The 20,440-nt window shown below is 33.9% G+C and overlaps 1 protein-coding gene across 1 annotated transcript; it reads right to left on the minus strand.

Annotated features, from left to right (window-relative positions):
• Positions 1–985: 985 nt before the first annotated feature.
• Positions 986–16,454, minus strand: LOC140446990 (arrestin domain-containing protein 4-like). Its single transcript, XM_072539584.1, has 9 exons — positions 16,434–16,454; positions 16,207–16,318; positions 10,913–11,035; positions 10,614–10,825; positions 9,469–9,651; positions 5,189–5,380; positions 4,650–4,767; positions 4,521–4,595; positions 986–1,183 (listed from the first exon to the last, which is right to left on the minus strand). Exons 2-9 carry the CDS (start codon positions 16,307–16,309, stop codon positions 1,113–1,115), a joined length of 1,077 nt encoding a protein of 358 aa, XP_072395685.1. The 5' UTR covers positions 16,310–16,318; positions 16,434–16,454; the 3' UTR covers positions 986–1,112.
• Positions 16,455–20,440: the final 3,986 nt, after the last annotated feature.

The following is a 20,440-nucleotide window of genomic DNA, read 5'->3' on the forward strand; positions in this document are numbered from 1 at the left end:
TCGATTTATATTTCTTTGAAAATCGTCAATAGCGACGCTATAGATTGATAACTACCGACTTCATGTGGCCTGAATTGGATGATATGGACACCAATGGCTAATGATTTCAACTCACGTGGGGATAACGTGAATTGGCTACCGAGATCGTACGATTTGACCCTATTAGACTTTTTCTTGTGGGGTTTTATTAAGTCGCGTGTGTCTGCGAATAATCCACAAACCACAGCGGCTCTCAAAGCCGACATAACCTATGCCATCGGCCAAATTCAGCATGATTTATACACCGAAATCGATACATAATGGCATCAGAAGGCGTTTTAAGCGAATAACATATTTCGATAATATGGAAATAAATTTGGTGCAAGAAACATTGTATTGTATTGCATAAAGAAAAGTAAACTCATTCATTGTTTTTATTTGGTGAGTGGATCATGTTGGCAACACGAATAAATTAGAATCGACTCAGATTGGAGGTCCATTAACATTACCTTAAAAGGAGTTAGTCATTGCTTTGTGAAATTTAGTTTATCTCATAAATATTGTTGAGCTATTCCAGCTCATTCTTAGAAATGTTTCTGGAACTCTCGTGACGTCAGAAGAGCGGTAGAACTTCTCCGAATACCGAGAAGTTCGGATTATGGGCGTAGAAAGGACTACCGTAACAGTGTATATACAATAGGCGAATGTGGTCGACTTTCTAGCACGTCCAAATATCTAATAAGGAAGCCTCCAAGACTATCAGACAAATGTAAATAGGTTTACCAAAATAAACACCCGCAGTTCAACTAAGAACATAATATAGGAGCTGCAGACATGTCTATTAACTTTAAATTATAATTAAATTTGTTGATTAAACACACAAATATTGATAAACATACTGACAGCCAGTCGACAAATGACTCATCAGTCATCATACAGATGAGAAAACAAAAAAAAAATATGCAAAATAGGATTCAGAAATGAGTAAGTCTTTCGAGTAAATTTTACTTATAAAAATAAATAATTTTATTAGTCCCCATAAAAAATAGTTTCATATTAAAATTGCATAGATACATATTTACAAAATAAGTTATATTCTTTTTGTGCCTATAACCAAATTTTAACAGCTTTATTTATTTCGTTTCATATTTTGGTAGATATCCATTGACTTCGTTATATGATGGAGGTGCAGATGATACTTCTCCTAAAACAATATTTTAATATTATAGAAGTTTTATTTCCAATATTTAAATTTAGACTTTTGTAAACTAAAAATAAAGATTCACGTGAAAATGCTTTGGATTCTATTATCAAAACATTGCAAACTTCTGGTGTTACTAATGATTTGAAAATCAGAACAAGGCTATTGGAATGAAATCTAACGTAAAACATGTATTGCTTTGCAAATCAAAAAAAGTAGAAAGATCTTTGTTTATAAAGAATTTCACGATACTTTGTTTACAGAGACATGATAATTTTTTCAACGGTTTCTTCTTTTAGATTGGTTATCTTTCTGGACTTCGAGATTCAATCTCCCTCAGCTTGATATACCTCTAGAAAAAGAGCTGCCACTTCTGTCTAGTTCTTCTTCACCGCCGTTATGATATTTATCTGCATCTCTGGACAGGTTTTAGCTTTCCAGGCCAGAAAGCTGCGGGAATTTACGAACTGCAGGGATTGATTCACTTTACTGAGAAATTCTTGAGAAGTATCCAAGAAGTTGCTACCCGTATTCTAACTCCTTTTTCTTTACGTGCCATATCATTGATGGTCACTATATGTCCCAGATAAGACATTTTCCGATGTTGAACAGTCTTTAGCAATTCTCTACCGTTGTTGAACCTTCTTAGTACTTACTTATTAGTTTTTTTGCCGTCCAAGGTATCTTCAGCATCCATCTATGAATCTACATTTACAATGCTTCAATTCTGTTCATGCTTGATATTTTAGTGTCCATACTTTTGCTCCATACAAAAGTACAGGTTCTTGGTCTTAGTTCTAAACTGAGATGATTATTTTAAATAAATGTCTTTATTTTCATAAAAGTAGCTTTAGTCATTGCTATTCTGCATTTTATTTCTATATCTAGATCTAGTTGGTCCGTTATGACAGTTCTCAAATATGTAATTTTGAGAAACTTTTTCAACTTGGACTCTATTTAATTCAAGCTCTGCACATGGATGTGGGTTACGACTAAAGATTAAAATTTTGGTTTTGTTTTAGTTCATTTTAATACCCATTTCCTCTCCTACTTCGTGAATACAATCAAGTAGAATTTGAGGACCTTCAATATTTTCTGACACAATTACTGTATCGTCCGCGTATTTTAATGCATTTTTAAGTAATTACTATTTTAATGGGAATAAGCCACAATTGAAGGTTTAAATAAGTTTATTTACGTTTGACATTAATCCAACTTGTAAATACAATACATTTTGGAGACGGCTATCGCCGTATTCTCGTTCTCCTCCGCCAATCCTCCCGGTCCAAGGCATGCTCCTCCTCCAAACTTCTAGATTCCATCGCTCTTCTAATTCCTTTATTCCATGAGCGTCGAGGTCTACCTCCTTTTCTTCTTCCAGAGGGCTTCCATTTGTGAAGTTTTTGGGGCCAACGTTCGTCAGGCATTCTCAATATAATAGGTGTCCAAACCATTTTGAACCTCTTCTTTCTATTCTGTCAATGACCGTTTCTGTAGCATTCATGTTATTTCTTATAGATTCGTTGGTCTTCCTTTCCTGCCTTGATGTTCTAGCACTTCTTCTCAAATAATCCATTTCAACTGCCAACAATCTTCTCTTCAGGTCTGCATTAATTGTCCATATTTCAGAGCCATAACAAAGAACTGATTCAATCATGGTTTGCCCTATTCTTTTTTTGTTCCTTTTGGAAATGTTGTGATCCCACCATAAGGAGTTCAGACATCCTACAATTTTACGTCCCTGATTAATTCGGTGTTTAATTTCGGTATCTACCAAGCCGTTCTTAGCAATCAGTGCACCTAAATATTTAAATTTTTCCACTTTTTTGATTTCCACGTTCTCGTCTATCAACACTTCAAACCTTGCATCTGAATTGATAACTAAATATTCTGTTTTCTTCATGCTGACTTGTAACCCCCATATTAAATATTCTCTGTATAGACGTTTTATCATAAATTCTAGATCATAAGAATCTTGAGCTAGGACGACTTGGTCATCCGCAAAGTTCAGGGAGAACAGTACGTCATTTCCTATGGGGATTCCCATTTCCTGGCAGTGGTTTTTCCAATTTTGGAGGGCTGCTTCAATATATAAATTAAACAGTAAGGGTGACATACTGCATCCTTGTTTTAGTCCTTTAGTTGCTTTTATTGGCTCTGATACTCTATATCTGATTTTTAGGTAAGTAGTGTTATCCCTGTATACTTCTGTGATTATTCGTAAAAGGTATGGACTAATGTCCAGTTGTTGTAAAGCTTGCCACAATTTAAGTCTTGGAACTGTATCATACGCCTTTTCTAGGTCGATGAAGGCTAGATGTACTTCGGTACCAACCGCTATTCTTTTTTCTATTAATTATTGGAGTATAAACAAGTTATCAGTGCAAGATCAAAGACCAAAAATTCAAACGTCAATAAACTTATTTTAACCTTCAATTGCGACTTACTCTCGTTAAAATAGTAATTAGATATTATCTCTGTCGTTGGCCTGGTTGGTGTTTCTCTTCTTCTTCTTTCTTTTTAATGACTGCTCGGATGTAATTGTGAACACTATTCCATCCCTCCGTATTTCCCGTCATCTTCACGATCATCTCTCTTACGGTCACAGGGTTCACACCACACCTATTTCTTTATACATTCTGTTTCTCTCCACTGTACATCTATTACACTCCAGCATTGTGTCAGTAACAATGTCGGAATATTTGCAGTATAGGCATTTATCTGTATCTGTCTTTCTGAACCTATGAAGATAAGCCCTAAAACAGACAATCTACCCAGTCCCTTAGGCTCAGGATCAGCATCTTGGTCCACTGGGCAACATCTTCCTTGTTGTTCCACTCTTCTTGCCATCTTTCCATTGATCTTTCCCTTTCTTCTCTTTTTATAGCTGTTGTCAAATGCTATCTTCTCTCATAGAGATGTCTCTTTTCTACTGCTAATACATGCAGAGGAACACAACCCGTGATAGTCCACAAGGCCGCCGCAGATAGAGTCCTGTAGGCGCATGCTACTCGCAACAGACTCTTTCTGTCTACTTTTTCATAAGCCTAATATTAGGTATGTATATCTAAATATAGTGAAAAATAATATTAATTATTGTGTATTAATTATTGTGTTCTACATATTTAAAGTGGTGATTTAATTATTCAATTAGCGTTTTGGATTTTTTGTGTTATGTGGACAGGTTACATTTTCCTAAATCCAATATATTTAACCCCCAAACCCCCCCTGGGAGCGCCACAGACTAATAAACATCACTAAAACTGCATTTGATAGCATTTTAAAATTAAAATGGATAAGAAATGAAAAATGAAGAGAAATTTTTTATATAAAAACTTACCAAGCAGCTCAGTTGTTCCCTCTTGTTCCACTAAAACAGCCGAAGGAATCCAATCGATAGAAGTGGAGGAAATATCTAAAAATAACACATAAGTGGATTCATAATTAACATGCTATTTAAAATACTAACTTGCTTCGGATAATGGCAAATCAGCGACGATATCTCTTGTCCCAACAGCAATATGTCCCAATTTTACGATGGATTCGCAGATTATATCACTTTGACAGGATTGAAACGTAAACTTGGCCTAGAAAATAAAAAAATGTGCAATTGTTACCTCATATATAGAAAGAATTCTAAGAAATAAAAAATCTTAGATAATAAACCTGGGACAAACATAAAAAAGAGATAATCGGTAAAGTTCCAAAAACTTTATTGTTGTATTACGAGGGATTTAAAAGTGTTTTGGAGCTCAATATTAGGCAGTTTTATATAACGTATACAGCAAAAGAGAGTCAAAAAAGAACCCCCCTTAAAAATTTTCTGTGTGCTTAGATTTTGTTGTTTCTTTTGTATGAAAAATGCTTTCAGAACAAGAAAGTAACGTGTCAATTTTTATTACAAAATGTCAAGTAGTTTAGGAGATAATGCAAGAAAACAATTTTTATTTTGTAACTTCTAAGGGCTGTAACTTTTATCATATTTTTAACATGTAAGTATATACTTACCCTTACAACCCAAGACTGCTTTATTAAACGACAATTTAGAAATAAAGGAACCAGTAAGTCTTGTGGTATTTTTAGTTGAAGAAAATACTCCTTTTCACTATGTGCTTCGACTCCCAATGCACGCACCTGATTTATTACCTCATTTTCTTCTCGTTCTCTTATGTCTGGATTCTCCACCTTAAGATTTAAACGCTAAACACAAAAATTAAGCCATTGTATTAAATGTAATAATTATATATTTTATTAAAACTAAAACTTGTTCCATATAACAACTACACAAGTACTCATTGTGATAATTATATGTATAATGTATACCACAGACCACTCACTGTATACGCTCTAATGAAATTTTCGTGAATTGTAGGTTACATAATAAATAGAAAAGAATTTAGAAATAATCAAGAAAGGTGTTTTTAATAAATATAATATGTACTGTGAAATTATATTCTAAAATTGTATCAGATACATCCCATTTAGTATATGATTTTTTCTTCTTCTTAAATTGCGTTGAAATTATAAGAATGGTAACAATGAAATTAAAATAGAGTAAAATGAAGAATAAATTAAGTCCATTTAAGTGCAGAAAGTCGCTAAAGAAGTTTTTACTTCAATAGTAGACACACGTAACGCGTATATACTGCATAGGTAGCATTTTTTTGGATGGGGAAAAAGCATTGAACTCGCGACAGATTTTTGCTACGGCGCGGCGAGATATATTATGTATGTGTACATTAAAAAATGCACAACATTTTCAATGTAAAAAGAGTGATATTAATTTTATATAATTACATAAGAAAAAAAAAAGAGAAATCAAACGATTTCTACCTGGCGAAAAAAAAAAAAATGAATTCGGTTTCGCCAGGTAGAAATCGTTTAATTTCTCTTTTTGTTTTAGATGGCGTAGTTACGTCCGTAAATAGTTATGTTGATAACTATTGTTTTAGGACGGGAAATATTTTTGTTTTGATTCAGAGCAGTGGCTATATCACTCTGAGGAGACCTAAAGAGATCGAAATACGTATAAGCGGCTTGCCGCTGCCCTCTATCGAAATAAAAATCTAATACCGTCATTATGTTTTAATTACATAAGAATATTTTGTACTCAGTCAGATGCCTTCTTAAAGTCAATAGATCAATTTGTCTTATAGTAAATCTGATAACATTCATAGTGCCCTCTGATATCTCGTGTGTAACTATATTTTATGTTCATTATTAACAAAGACGCTGTTTAGTGCCCTTTTGGTAGTCTCCATGTTTGTTCTTTCTATCTTAATATATTCGATATATCCTCGCCTTTCATTTGCTATGTCACGTGTGAGGATTCGATCAGTTATTTTTCTCGTACTCGACCACAGGCCTTCCTGTGGTCGAAAATAAATACGAAATAAGTACGAAAGTTAATAAATTAAAATTTGTCCTATAGTAAATCTATTTTCATTCATAGTTTCCTGGGCTAGGATATCTCGTTTGTATTTTTTAATTGCCATATTAATGTCACAGAGTTCGATATATCTATTTTTCATGCCCGTAAAGTGGTGGTTCATCCCAAACATTTTTTAATTTTTTTGTAAAATTTTTTTTTATTTTTTTATGATGTGGCAGTAGCCCCTGATTTTCACTTTTCTATTACTTACCCTTATTTTTTAATTGCCATATTAGTCACAGAGTTCGTTGCCATATTCCTGCTAATCCGCTCCAACGATTTTTATGAAATTTATTTTATTATTAATTTATTTACTTATTTATATTCGGTAGGTCTTAGAATCGGTCGTAATGTATTTTTCATATCGCTAAGGGGAAAGGGTTTTTGGTATGAAATGGAATCAGCTCGAACGGCTGACGAAGTGGAAATACTGAAATAACTGTTATACCGTTCTGTTGATTTCAATTCAGACGTGAAAAGTTTGACTAATTTGTGCTCCAATCCCATAATATATGGCTTTTATTTCATCAGAGCAATAGCCAAGCTTTTGCTAAAAGCGACTAACATTTGAAAATTTTCGACAGTCCAGAGGATAGAAAACAATTTATTTAATTGTTTAGTTCTTCGCTTCGCCACTAGAGCAGGTGGCACCTCTATGCTCAAACCACTGAAGGTAAGAAGATTTTGGAGACATGAGTTAGACTTTTTGGTTTGAATCGGAATCTGAAGTATCTGTTATATCGTTTTTTTGATTCCGATTCAGACGTGAAAAGTTTAATAACTAATTTGTGCTTCAATGGCATACATGGCCTTATAAGGCTTTTATATATATATATATATATATATATATATATATATATATATATATATACATAATACATCGCAAAATGACTATTGTTGCTTATTTAAACTATAGATTAAGCCATACGGCTCACACTCCCTCTAAGGGGAAAATTCACTCATCCCAGATACCTACAGTATCAAAAGGATTGAACTCTGGTGGGACTCTTTCCATATTATCGAGACCTAGGTGACTTGATACGTCGATGACGCATCGAGATGTTGAGAGCAGTACTGCTCTTTTCTTTGCATGGTCTTATAGAGATGCTCATTAAGACCCAGCTGTTTTATGTTCTCTAAGAGGCTCTTTAGAATAACTTCTCCAGTAGTAGAGACAATAACATGTATCGTCTGAGTACTGTCCATTCTCCATTGTCTCCTTATTTGTATTTCCAGATCTCTCTACTTGGCGATTTTTTCGTTTTTTTTAACAGATTATTATCGCAGATTATTATTGTTAGGTATCGCCACATCTATTAATGTTGTCTGTCTAGTAACTTTATTAACTAGTATTATCCGGTCTATTATGTGCCACTGGTTGGTCTGAGAGTACAGTGATGTCTAAGTAAGGTTGGTAGTTGTTATTTTCAAGCAGTCGGTCAGGGACGTATTGATAATAAGGAAAATGATCGGTTTAGAGTCCCAGTTTGCTAGCTAGTTCTTGGTGAAGAATCCTTCTTACTCAGTCATAGTGTTTTGTGTAATCAGTTCCCACAAACGCCTGGCAGCCCCCTGTAAGATATTGGATGGTTTCTTGGGCTTGACATCCATATCTACGTTTGTTTTTTTGGACCTGCAGATTTTTTTTTGCTTAGTTAGGTGGTTTATGCGCATTTCTTGTTCCGACAGTTTGAGCGGTGTTGTGTAATCTACTGCGCAAATTGCTGAATGTAAAGTAGATGTCTCATCCTGTGTCTGAAAATAGGTTCTTAAATTAGCAACCTGTTTACTCAGTTGCTCACGTATGTCCATAAGTCCTGTTCCCCCTTAATACTGCGGTAATGTTCTCTCTACTGCACTGCGTGGAGAAGTGTTCTTACTTTCCGCTTAAGACTTTCTATATCCGTTTTTGACCACGTAATAGTACCAAATGAGTAGCTAACCGCGAAACAGGCGTCCAAGATATGACCGATTTAGCTGTCTTACTCTTCGCACAAACTCAGAAGCCAGTTTTTATTTGTTTATGGCTAATCTTCCACGCTTGCTAGACTCCGAGATATTTGTGTTTATTCATTTATTCATTGCCTCATTTTCATCATAACCTCCGGGCTGGAACATTTCCTCTGATTATATTTAGAACAAAGCACTTGTCTAGTCCAAAGTGCATACTGATATCACTTAAGAATGTTTTCACAGTTTTTAACATCTGATCTAGGTGGTTTCGACTGGAAGCTCTTAATTTCAAATCATCCATATACAGCAGATGAATAAGCTTCGCCACAACAGTATTGTTATTTTTGATGCTAAAACCTGAGTCAGTGGAGTTCAGTAGCTGGGTTCATCGCCAAACAGAACTAACTGGAAAACGCCCTGGTTAACTGGGATATCTTCAGTTTCGATGTTGTTTTCACCGGGTATTTGAAAATGAATTTTAGTGTTCCACTCCGTCATTATATGCTTTAAAAAGGTCACTATATTATCATCGACTATATACATTCATGCGGTACTAAATCAAAAGGCCTTCTTGTAGTCAATAAAGACAGTAAAAAGGTTCCTTTTTTTATGTACGCCTGGTTAGAAATGGCTGAGTCGATTATAAGTTGTTCTTTACAGACCATAGAACCCTTAGCGCATCCGTTCTGTTGAAGTTCTATGATATTGTTTGGAGCACAGTGTTGGTAGATACGCTGGGCTACACAGGATGTGACCAATTTGTACAAAGTTGGAAGACAAGTAATTGGGCGGTAGTTGGCTGGATCTTGAGTGTTATTTTGATCCTTCGGTATTAGATAAGTGGTTTCCTGAGTTATTTAAATTATTATTAACTTAATTTTATAATACCAAAAAATTTGCTTACCTGTATAAGTGACAATTTGACTTCTGAAACATGCAAACTAGATGTATTATTTACATTTATTTTTACGAAAATAATTTCTCCTACAACAAAGGCATCCTTATTAATAGTAAAATCTAAAAGAAGAGGCTCACTGGTGAAGAAACAACACGATGGGAATTCTTCTAGCTGATTTCTGAGAGGCCTCTATATACAAAAAGAGAATTATAGTTATCTTAATCTGGGAAAACTTAAAAATCAGAGAAATAGTGTCACAGTTATTTTAATAAATGAAACTAAATTCACAAAACCCCCATTTAAACATTCTTTTTTTAATAAATCCTGGAAGTGCTTCATTAGAGTTTGTCATTGTACATTTATACACCTATTTTAGGTTGCCTTGTTTAGTTTGGCCCCCTTCTCATTTTTGGGTTTAGACTAATTAAAAGCAATCTTGACCTTAATGATATAGGAACTCCTTTTGGACACCTTGTATAATGAATATAACAAATTTTTTATTTCATTTTTTTTTTACTTTTTTTGTGTTGCTTTAAGATATTCTCATACTCCCTTTTCCACTAAAATTTAAATATCCAAAACTAATAAGTATGTGCATATAAAATACTATTAGGGTAAATTTAACTACATTGACCAAACTACAGAGTTTATGCCACAGGGTGATGCCATTATAAACTATTGAGCCAAGAATGAATTTGAGTTGTGACAAAATCAATCATTTTTATGAATTTTGAAAATCATTTCAAAACCATAGCTACAACAGCTCGTTGCCCCTTTTCAATTACACAGGGCATTGAACTTGTTACGATTTTTATTGAAATTTGGATATGTTTTTAACTTTTTGAATACCTTGTATAACACAAAACAACTTTGTATTCTTGTAACTAGGACGTGAACAGATTTTAAATTTAAAATAAATTACAGGGCGTGTCATTTAATAAAACACATTTTGGATGCGGTACAGTGTTATGGCTGACACTGTATATTTGTACACGGACTTTGTAACAAAATTTGACCACCCTGTATATAAATTAAAGAGTCCAGCATGTAACCTAATCACCTACAAATATAATGCCAATATCCTAATAATTTGGTCTAATTTATCCTATGCAAACGGTTTAGTATAAAATAATAATTGCTTTTTGTCTTACCATAGATATTTCGTCGACAAAGTCATTCAAGTCAACTGGTGAGGCCACGTGCAAACTGACAGAATCTTTATAATCAAATCCTATTGGTCTATCGACTTTGGCTTTGATAAAATATTGTATTGCTGCACAATCGTGATCAAATGATGAAGGAAGCTGACGGTCTGGTAAATTAAACACAAATTGGTATTTGTATGTTCTTGCTGGTAGTGTCCCTAAAATGTCACAACACCGTAAAGGAATAACATTAAGAAATATAGCAAAATAAAATCTACCAGTAAGACTGGTAATTAATTGCTTACCAGCATGAGCAAAGCGGCGTTCTTGAGACACAAAGTCATTTTTACCGTCGAACTTAACACTATTTCTTGATCGTTGTACATCCCAGTGGGTATATTCTCTACCTTTAAATACACACGTAATCCCTAAAACCAAAATAATAATAATTTTATACAATATAAATTTATAAAAACGAATATTTTTTATTAAAATGCATTTATTGTTTTCCAATATAGACAAAGATCAATAAAGTTTTGCACAAGTCCTCTACCCAATGTCCCTAACCCTCGAGCGGGCGCGCCCGTGTATTTTGTACACGTCCAAGTAGAAAAAGTCGTCTAAAAATAGAAGTGTCGTCAATCTGGCGATATCGTCACGTCTATTCGTCCAGTAGAGATCTGTCGTTCGAATAGTTGAGTAATATTTTTTGTTGCAGCTGAGTTTTGTGAGAATTATTAGAAATACGAGAGTGTGACGGTTTTGTGTACATAATACACGGAGCGCCTTCTAGTGTAAGTATTTTATCCATTAATTATTTTACTTTATAAAAAGTTGTAATTCGAAAATAAAGTCAAATTAACTTTAGTTTTAGTTTATTTTAGGTTGAACAGGATATTGTAACATAATTGAGAAGGAATATAACGGCTACGCTGAGAGAATATCATGTAAGAATTTAGTTGCATTGTTATATTATTTGTGTGTTACTTTTTTTTATTTTTGCAGGGCTAGAAAGAAGTTTTTAACTGAGGCTGAGTTATATAAAATTCTTAATGAAGACCCAGAAACAGAAACTAGTGAAATAGAATATTCCGATGAATCTGAGACAGATGAAGAAATAATACACCATGATGACCACAATTCTGAATCTGAACAAGAACAGAATGACCACGACAGAGCCAGTAACTTCGAGGATAATACTGCAGTAAGTACGACTGCTTTCGAATATTTTCAAGCTAAAGATAAAAAAAACTGCATGGCGTAAGACTCCGCTGTCGTCGCAATCAAAAATTAAAAAGAAAAATATTATCAAAATACTTCCAGGACCAAAGGCAGTGGTTTCAGAAGTGACCTCAGAACTTTCAGCTTTTGAAAAAATTATAGATTCTGATATATTAGAGAACATCGTACAATTTACTAATTTTTGTACATTGATAGTAAAAAAGAATCTGTTCAAATAAAAGAGAACGAGATATGAAACATACTTCAAAAAGTGAAATAATGGCGTTACTGGGAGTGCTTTACCTCCTAGGCACTAAAAAGGCTAACCATACTAACGCACTTGAACTTTGGACATCTGATGGAACAGGTATAGAAATTCTTAGAGCTGTAATGAGTTACAAAAGATTTTTATTTTTGTTACGTTCAATGCGCTTTGATGACAAAACCACAAGACATGAACGGAAAATATATGACAAACTTGCACCAATTAGAAAAATATTGGACGCATTTGTAAGTAACTGTAAAAATTCCTATAATCTTGGTGAATTTGTTACAATAGACGAAAAACTAGAGGAATTCAGAGGACGTTGTAGTTACATCCAGTATTTACCAAATAAACCAGCAAAATACGGTATCACGCTGTTCATTTTGGTCGATGCACAAACTTACTTTGTTGAAAATTTAGAGGTTTATTGTGGACGGTAACCTGAGGGGCCTTATGCTGTATCAAACTCTCCCAGTGATATTGTAGATAGGCTTATTGATTATATAAAAGGTTCAAATCGCAATTTGACAACCGATAATTGGTATACCAGTTATCCTTTAGCTATTTCCCTTTTGGAAAATAAAATAACTACAATTGGCACTTTGAGAAAAAACAAAAGGGAAATACCTATTGAATTTTTACCCCAAAAACAAAAAGAAGTGGGAACGTCACTCTTTGGATTCCAGAAAAATGTCACTTTGGTTTCATTTGTTCCAAAAAAAAAGTAAGTCGGTCATACTTTTATCCACGATGCATGACACTGCCACCGTAGACGTCGAAACTAAAAAACCAGAAATTATTTTAGATTATAATGCCACAAAAGGCGGTGTGGATACTATTGACCAAATGTGTGCATCATATTCTGTAAAATGAATAACCAGAAGATGGCCACTAATTATATTTTTTTCTCTAATGGATATGGCGGGTATCAACGCGCAGGTGTTGTTTTGTGCCAATAAAACAAATCCCAAAATATGTCGCCGAATTTTTCTAAAGAATTTAAGCTTGAGTTTAATGAAAGTACATCTTTCAGAAAGAGCGACAATATGATATCTTCCTCAGGATATTCAAGGTTTTCTAATGAAATATAAATCATGTGAAGAACCTACTAGAACAGAAGTGCAAAGCTCTAATAAACGTGGACGTTGTGCAATATGTCCAGGCTCAAAAAATTCCAGCACAACAGTTAGATGTGGGCTATGTAGAATATTTGTATGTAAAATGCATTCAGAAACCACAATTACCTGCGTAAAATGTAAGAACAATGAACGGCAGCAATCAGAAGAAATCGAGTGAAGTAACCCGTAGGTACATGTTTTATGTTTATTATTTTATGTAACAATAAACTATTTCTGTAAATCGTGGTTGTCATTTTGTTAAAACGCACTAAATTTGGTAAAATCAACTAAAATGTGTTTTGTGTACAAAATTCACAGAGCGCCCGGTTATGAAACGGTAGTCGGCGCGCCTGCTGTAGGGTTAATTTCCATCTTGTTGTAGTATGGATCTTAAGATCGTCACACGTTTACACCTAAGTTCTTCCTCACTTTTATTCTCAAGAACATCTACATTTGCTCTACATTTATTGGCATTTGCATATAGGCGAGTAAATGAAGCACTAAACCTACCAATTTTCTGCAGCAAAATGAATCCCTGTGCAACTTTTGCATTCGATTCGGAATAGTGTCAGGAAAGTTTGTGAACAAAATTCATGGTGGTAAAATAAAAATTGCATTTTGTGCATAAGGAAAATGCATTTCCAAAGTACATACTCAAAAATTTGCAACTCAGAAAATATCAACAGGAATGTTGATAAGTCAGTCGACAGTCGACAGAGTGGACATCGCCTCCTGGAGTTTTATGTTAGTTTCAATCGAAATAAGTCAAAAACCATTTATCAGAGATTTTCGAGGTCGCTGAATAGAAATATTATGACGGCGATCTACCTGGTGAAGGGTGAACTTGTTTTGTGTGGTGTAAAGTGAAGTTTTAAGTTATTTTCATTCGAAATCGGTTAAAAGTCATTACTTGGTAGTTTGAGGTTGCTGAACACGAATAAAACGACGGCATTGATCTCAAAGGTATCTTGTGCCAAGGGTGAGTACTGGAGTTTTATGCCAATAAAATCGTAAATAATTATTTCGTGATCGGCAACCCCAAAAACCCCCAAATAATGATTTTTACTAATTTTGAATAAAAATAATATAAAACTCCAGGGACAAGGTCCACATCCTAGGTAGCCCTAGGATCATCGCTGTCATAATATTCGTGTTCATCGATCTCGAAAACCTCCCAACTAATTGGGAATATTTTCGAATAAATTTCGAATGAAAATTACATAAGACTTCAGAAGAAGTGGTTCACCCTGGGCAGTAGGTAGCTCGATGATCATCGATATCATAATAATCTTGTTCAGCGACCTCTAAGACCTTAAAAAGTAATTACCTTCGACTGATTTCGAATGAAAATATCATAAAACTCCAGGAAACAAGGTCCACCCTGTACACCAGGAAGCTCGAGGATCATCGTAATTATCATATTCGTGTTCTCGAAAACCTCCGAGTAACATAATTAAACTCATTCCTGTCGATAGTTTTTTAGTTGCAAATTTTTCATTTTCTATGTACCTACTTTGGAAATGCATTTTTCTTATATACAAACCGTAATTTTCATTTTACTACCATGAATTTTGGTCACAAACTTTTCTGACACTTTCCGAATCGAATGCAAAATGTTTTACAGCGATTCATCTTGTTGGGGACAATTGGTAGGTTTAGTGCTTCGTTTTCTCGCCTAATACTATGTCAGATTGTCCAGTGCCTTTATTGTTTTTTAATTCTTCTAAAGCTCTCTATTTCTGATCTGCTAATTTCTACATGAATTAGTCTTATAATTGCAGCCCTTACACTTTTGTAGACTTTTTCTTTGAAAAGAATGTGATAATTGCCTTCCCTAGTGCTACTGTTAGTTCCAATATCTCACCAGCATTATTTCTATTTCCAAAGCCTAGTAATCCATATGTCGCTTCATATCCTCTCTTGGATGCATTAAAATCACCTCCTTTTATGGCCCTCTCCTCTGATGGAATGTCTTAAGTAAAAGTTTGTTTTAATCTCACAATATTTCAACTCAACAGCCGATTTCAGACTCTTTTCCACACCGTGAATAAATTTCAAAATGAAGTGAATACCATGAACCGGGATGATGCTTGTTCATCAAATATAGAAGCAATGCTATTGACACAATATTTTTGTCTTAACATACGTCAAAAAACTAAAGAAGTCAGTGCACAAAAGTTAATATTCACGTTTTTAATCTTTCGTCCAGCAAAAAAAATTCAAGACATTTTTAAACTGATGTCATATTTCAAAGTTTTACACCTACTTTCTTCTTACGGTGCTTATCCATTCCAGAGGTTAGTAATCAATATGTCTATCCTTTTTTTGCGGCTAGCTATTTAGAATAGTCCGCTTGTAGACATATTGTACCATTTTTAAAGCGTTCTGTGATGTAGCCCGATAGGGTTTTTTATTAATATACCTTTTATAAAGAAAATGATTTAAATAAAAATGTTTGTGCTACAGAAATTTAGTTTCTTTATAGATATCAGTTCAATTAGTAACGAAAATAGAATTATAGTCATCCCCCAAAAGCTGTGCAAAACTTAGAAGAATTATTTAAAAGACCAATTTAATTACAACCGTCTGGTAGGAATCAACAATATTAACAGAATAAAAAGGTGCACCCATACTTGCATAGGAAACGCACCATTAAATATCTTAAAAATTACAAAGCACTTAGCCAAAAGATGCTGAAGTTTTGAATCTGATGGATAGGAAAATTACGAAAATGTTTGCGTGTATTTTCAACCAAAATATATAACAGCAGACATATTTCTTTCTTCTTCTTCTTAAGTAGATCACTTCTGGTGAAGGACCGTCGGGCTTGTCAGTCACAACAGTCGGGTGGTTTTGTAGGGACGTGTGTAAGCTGTATTAATTCTATGATGCAGTCTTTGCATGTTTTTGTATTTGGTTTTTTTGGTAGAGTTACGAAAGTCCAATTTAGCCAGCTTTGGAGTTGTGGGGTGAGTTTAATATTTTTTGTTCTTACCTCTTATAACCTCCGGATGTACAAAATGGCATATTACAGTTCCTGATATTGTTGCTCCCGGAGTAAGAATACCTGGATCATCTAGGCGAATTTTTATGGACATTACTATTACCTAAAATTATTAATTATTTACTAAATCTCGTAAAATGTTAGTAAATTTGAGTTTACAGTTTACAATTATTTATTTACCAAAAATACTAAGCCGATACTGTTTACAGTAAACTAACCTCACATTTGTAAAACGGAGAATAACGTTGACGTAGAATTGAAACAACAAATATGCAGGTTAATGTTAATCATTATTGCTCAACACATCATAATCGTATATTTGAAAGTGAATGAGATAATAATTTAATTTTAAAATGGTTAAAAAACTTTCCAAATTTTACTTTCGTTTCATACACTCACAGTTTATAAGGCACTACCTTGAACTTGTTTCACTCAGTTTCAAATATTATGTACCTAAATATAAATATTCATTGAAAACAACCATACAACATATAAAAGTATCGACAGCAATTTTATCTAGTATATAATAATAAGGTTGATGAGAAAGGGTCAGTTCAATATTCAATGAGTTTCTCTGATATCTATTAATGTAATTTTAATAAAATTTAATACAGAAAGTACTTACGGTTTGGCACAATAGTTTTTGGTTTATAAACACACAAATACAGAATACTTGACTCACATACTACGGAAACTCCACGGACCGTTGAATTCTTTATTGGAACAGGTACAGGTAAATATTGTGGGAAATACACCTATTAACTCGGAACACAACGATCTCGAGACTGCTGTTGTATAGATGCCATCCAAAGTGTTAATTTCCATTACCATAGCGGTCAAGGATGAATATGAAAATAAACGAAATGAAGCAGGAACCAACGTTTCGTTTTTTTATGTACCGTAAAACGGGGTTACTTTGCACCATAGTTTTTAGTTTCATTTTCTTAGAGTGGATATAACGTTACTCGAAAGAAGATCTGAACTTTTTATTATAAATACCTATATTCAAAAGGTCGTAATATAGCTCTTATTATAGCTGTTTTTTAGTTATATTGCATAATTAAGAGATTATCCTAATTTTATTAGTGGTGCAAAGTATACCCTAGAAGAGTCATACTTTGTACCACTTGACATTTTAATAATATTTGGCTACGAAATGCTTGCTGGTGCATAGTAATCCTATCTGATTTTAAACTTTGCACCATTTAAATGTTGGTCGGCCCAGTTTTTTGAATATAAACCTACATACATTTATGAAAGAAGCCTAACGGGGAAGAACATTGCTACATTTTAAATGAACAAACTTTATTATAAGTACAATAGTGAAAATACAAAGTTTGTATCTAATCCCACCACAATTTGTCGCATTCTGGAACAATGTAAAATCCTCGTCTGGAAATTTTCTTTGGAGGATTTATGGCGCCAATTACATTGTTCCACGAATACCATATTTCGTCGCGTCTTTCTGGCCATTTCCAAAACTTTAACGATTTTGACATGGCGTTGTTCATCGCTCCGTCATTTTCTATTGCTGTTATGACTCCAGGGTAAACATGATCTTCATAGACAAATAAAACGTACTCACCAATATTTTTTTTAACATGATCTAATGCAGAGTTTTTAACTTTTTCGGCAATATTTGTTCCAAGAGAACCTGAGGCGAGTTTTTCATTAAATTCGCTTTCTTCTTCCATCTCTTGCAGCTCATTTATTTCATCATCTGATGAATCCCTGCCTAGTCGAAAGTGGTCGTCCAAAGCAATATCGTTCTCTGAATCATCTACGACTTCTGGCTCAACAGCTTGATGAAGTGTGGAAGTAGATGCTTCAGTTAGATCTTCTAAACTAATTTCAGAATGGGCAATACTTTGTCCTGCTGGAACATTTATTTTCTTTTTCTTCCCACGTGTCTTAAACTGGGTGGCTTACTTTCTTTTATCTTCTAAATATCGAATGAAAGTGTTTTTGATATCTGACGAACTTGATTTATTATTATTTGTTGTATGACTATTTCTGAGTTATTTTTAACCGCTCCAAGAGCGGTGTTATATCACAAGGAACGATACCACATTTCCTAAATCCCGACTTTAATATCTCATCGCTATTCTTTTGTATTTTTTCGATTAATGATCGTAAAAGCGTTGGAAAATGCTGTTTCTCAAGTACATTTGATCTACTCCCCACATGAGTTTCGTTATATTCAGATAAAATTTCCTTCCAGGCCTTTTTCATTGGGGCAAATAATGCAAAATCTAGCGGTTGTGTAACGGGGGTGCTATTCGGAGGCAAACATATAAAATGAATGTCGTGTTTTCGACACAAATCCAGGACTTTAACATCAATATGAGAAGACAAATTGTCTCCTAAAACGATCTTCTTTCCCTGAATTTTTTTAAGCCTGGGCAATAGAATAGTGCTAAACCAATTTGCAAATGTCTGTGATTCGAACCAACCAGATGCAGTATTTGCATAACGCGTACCAGAGGGGCCATTTTTAGTCCAGGTGTCTCACAAATGCTTGGATTTGTACACCACATAAGGAGGTAGTAGCTCACCAGCTGCATTTCCACACATCATAAGTGAAATGCTACTTTTTGAAGAGTTACAAATTCGTTCAGGATATTTAACCCCACGTTCAGTTAATACTTTTTTTTGCCCGGGATCATCCGTTAAGTTCGTCTCGTCATAATTAAAAATAGCATGTGGCACACCAGTTAATGTTTGTTTTAAATTTTGCATGTATTCAGCCATTTCTTGCCATGCACCTTTCCTCTTCATAAGAGAATATTGATGGGTATCCAGGTTTTGCAGCGTGTACTTCTTTTAATTTGTAAAAAATAGTTCTCCTTGGAATGTTAAAGGATTCAGCGGCAACTCTTGTATTCATGCCATCTTTTATTGCTGACAGACATGCTTTCAAATCTTCTTCTGAGTAGTCTGCATATTTGCGAGATCCCAGTTTCCTTTTATAACGTCTGGGCATTTCCTAAAAATCATTTTCCTATTAACCTTTTACTCTTGGGGATAGTTTGCACCACTTGCAAATTGGCGATGCAAAGTATACCCAATTTCACGTGTTAAGTGCACATGTAAACAATGTCTTTTTTGTTATTGATATCCTGGTTTAAAACCATTATTTTAACAACTAAAAATCACAATCGATTGTGTATATGCCATTAGACGTGTACTTACCAATTTGTGTCCGCTGGGACTGTCTGCACAGTATTATTCTGCAAAGTTAGAAAATAATAGATTTTCGAGGTTAATATTCTAACCGTTGCTGATAGATAACTGGCGACCGCAGAGACAATCGCGCGCGTCTTACTCACGTATTGCGATGTTGCCTATGTGCTCTAGAGGTAGTACAAATATATAAATAAAATTGAGCGTAGGTTTACAGAAAATATACTTTTACACGTTTGGTGCAAAGTTATCCTGCTCAGTGCAAAGTAACCCCGTTTTACGGTATAATTTCTTGTGTTTAGTACAATTATTATTGTCACAGTTTGCTCTATAGAACATCACTGCTTCTACTTGCGATTTAATTTTTTTTAGATTGTAAATATTAGAGCACAAAACGTTTTTTGAATTAATTTAAAACTGTGTTTTCCAAACATTTTTGTCCTGTAGACCACTTACCGATATTTTTGGTTTCCATATGCCAAATTTTTCGAAATTTATTAGATACCTACTCTTAAGTCTATTTAAGAAAAAAACTTATTAACTACTATTCTGTTAGCTGATACATTGATTTCCATTTTTGTTTTATTTGTTTATTTTTTTTATTTTATTTTTTATGTGGGCATTGAAATAGGCAATTTAAAATGGTAATTTTATGACGTCGGAGAGAATAAACCGGGTAGTAACTGATTTTCCAGATTGTGTGGGAAATATAGAAAAACCAGCATAATTAACACACTCAGAAAAATGTAAAGACAAATTCTATACCAGGGCCTATTAATCCCGAAACAATTTACCAGTAAATTTACGATATAACTCATTTGAAACTTTTTGTTTTATCTTTTATTTAGTCCAACTATTGTAAACACCAAAAACTTAGTCAATTATCATTAGGTTAACTGAATATTTTAGAAGTTAAAATACTACTAACATGATAAAACAAATTCAATTAGCTTCGAGATATTTAATTTTAGTATTTCCAAGTTGAGTTAACAGGTATTATTAAAATTCCTGTGTACGTCAAATACACCAATTTAATAGAAAC

This window comes from Diabrotica undecimpunctata, chromosome 7 (assembly GCF_040954645.1).
Source record: "Diabrotica undecimpunctata isolate CICGRU chromosome 7, icDiaUnde3, whole genome shotgun sequence".
Lineage (NCBI taxonomy): Eukaryota > Metazoa > Arthropoda > Insecta > Coleoptera > Chrysomelidae > Diabrotica > Diabrotica undecimpunctata.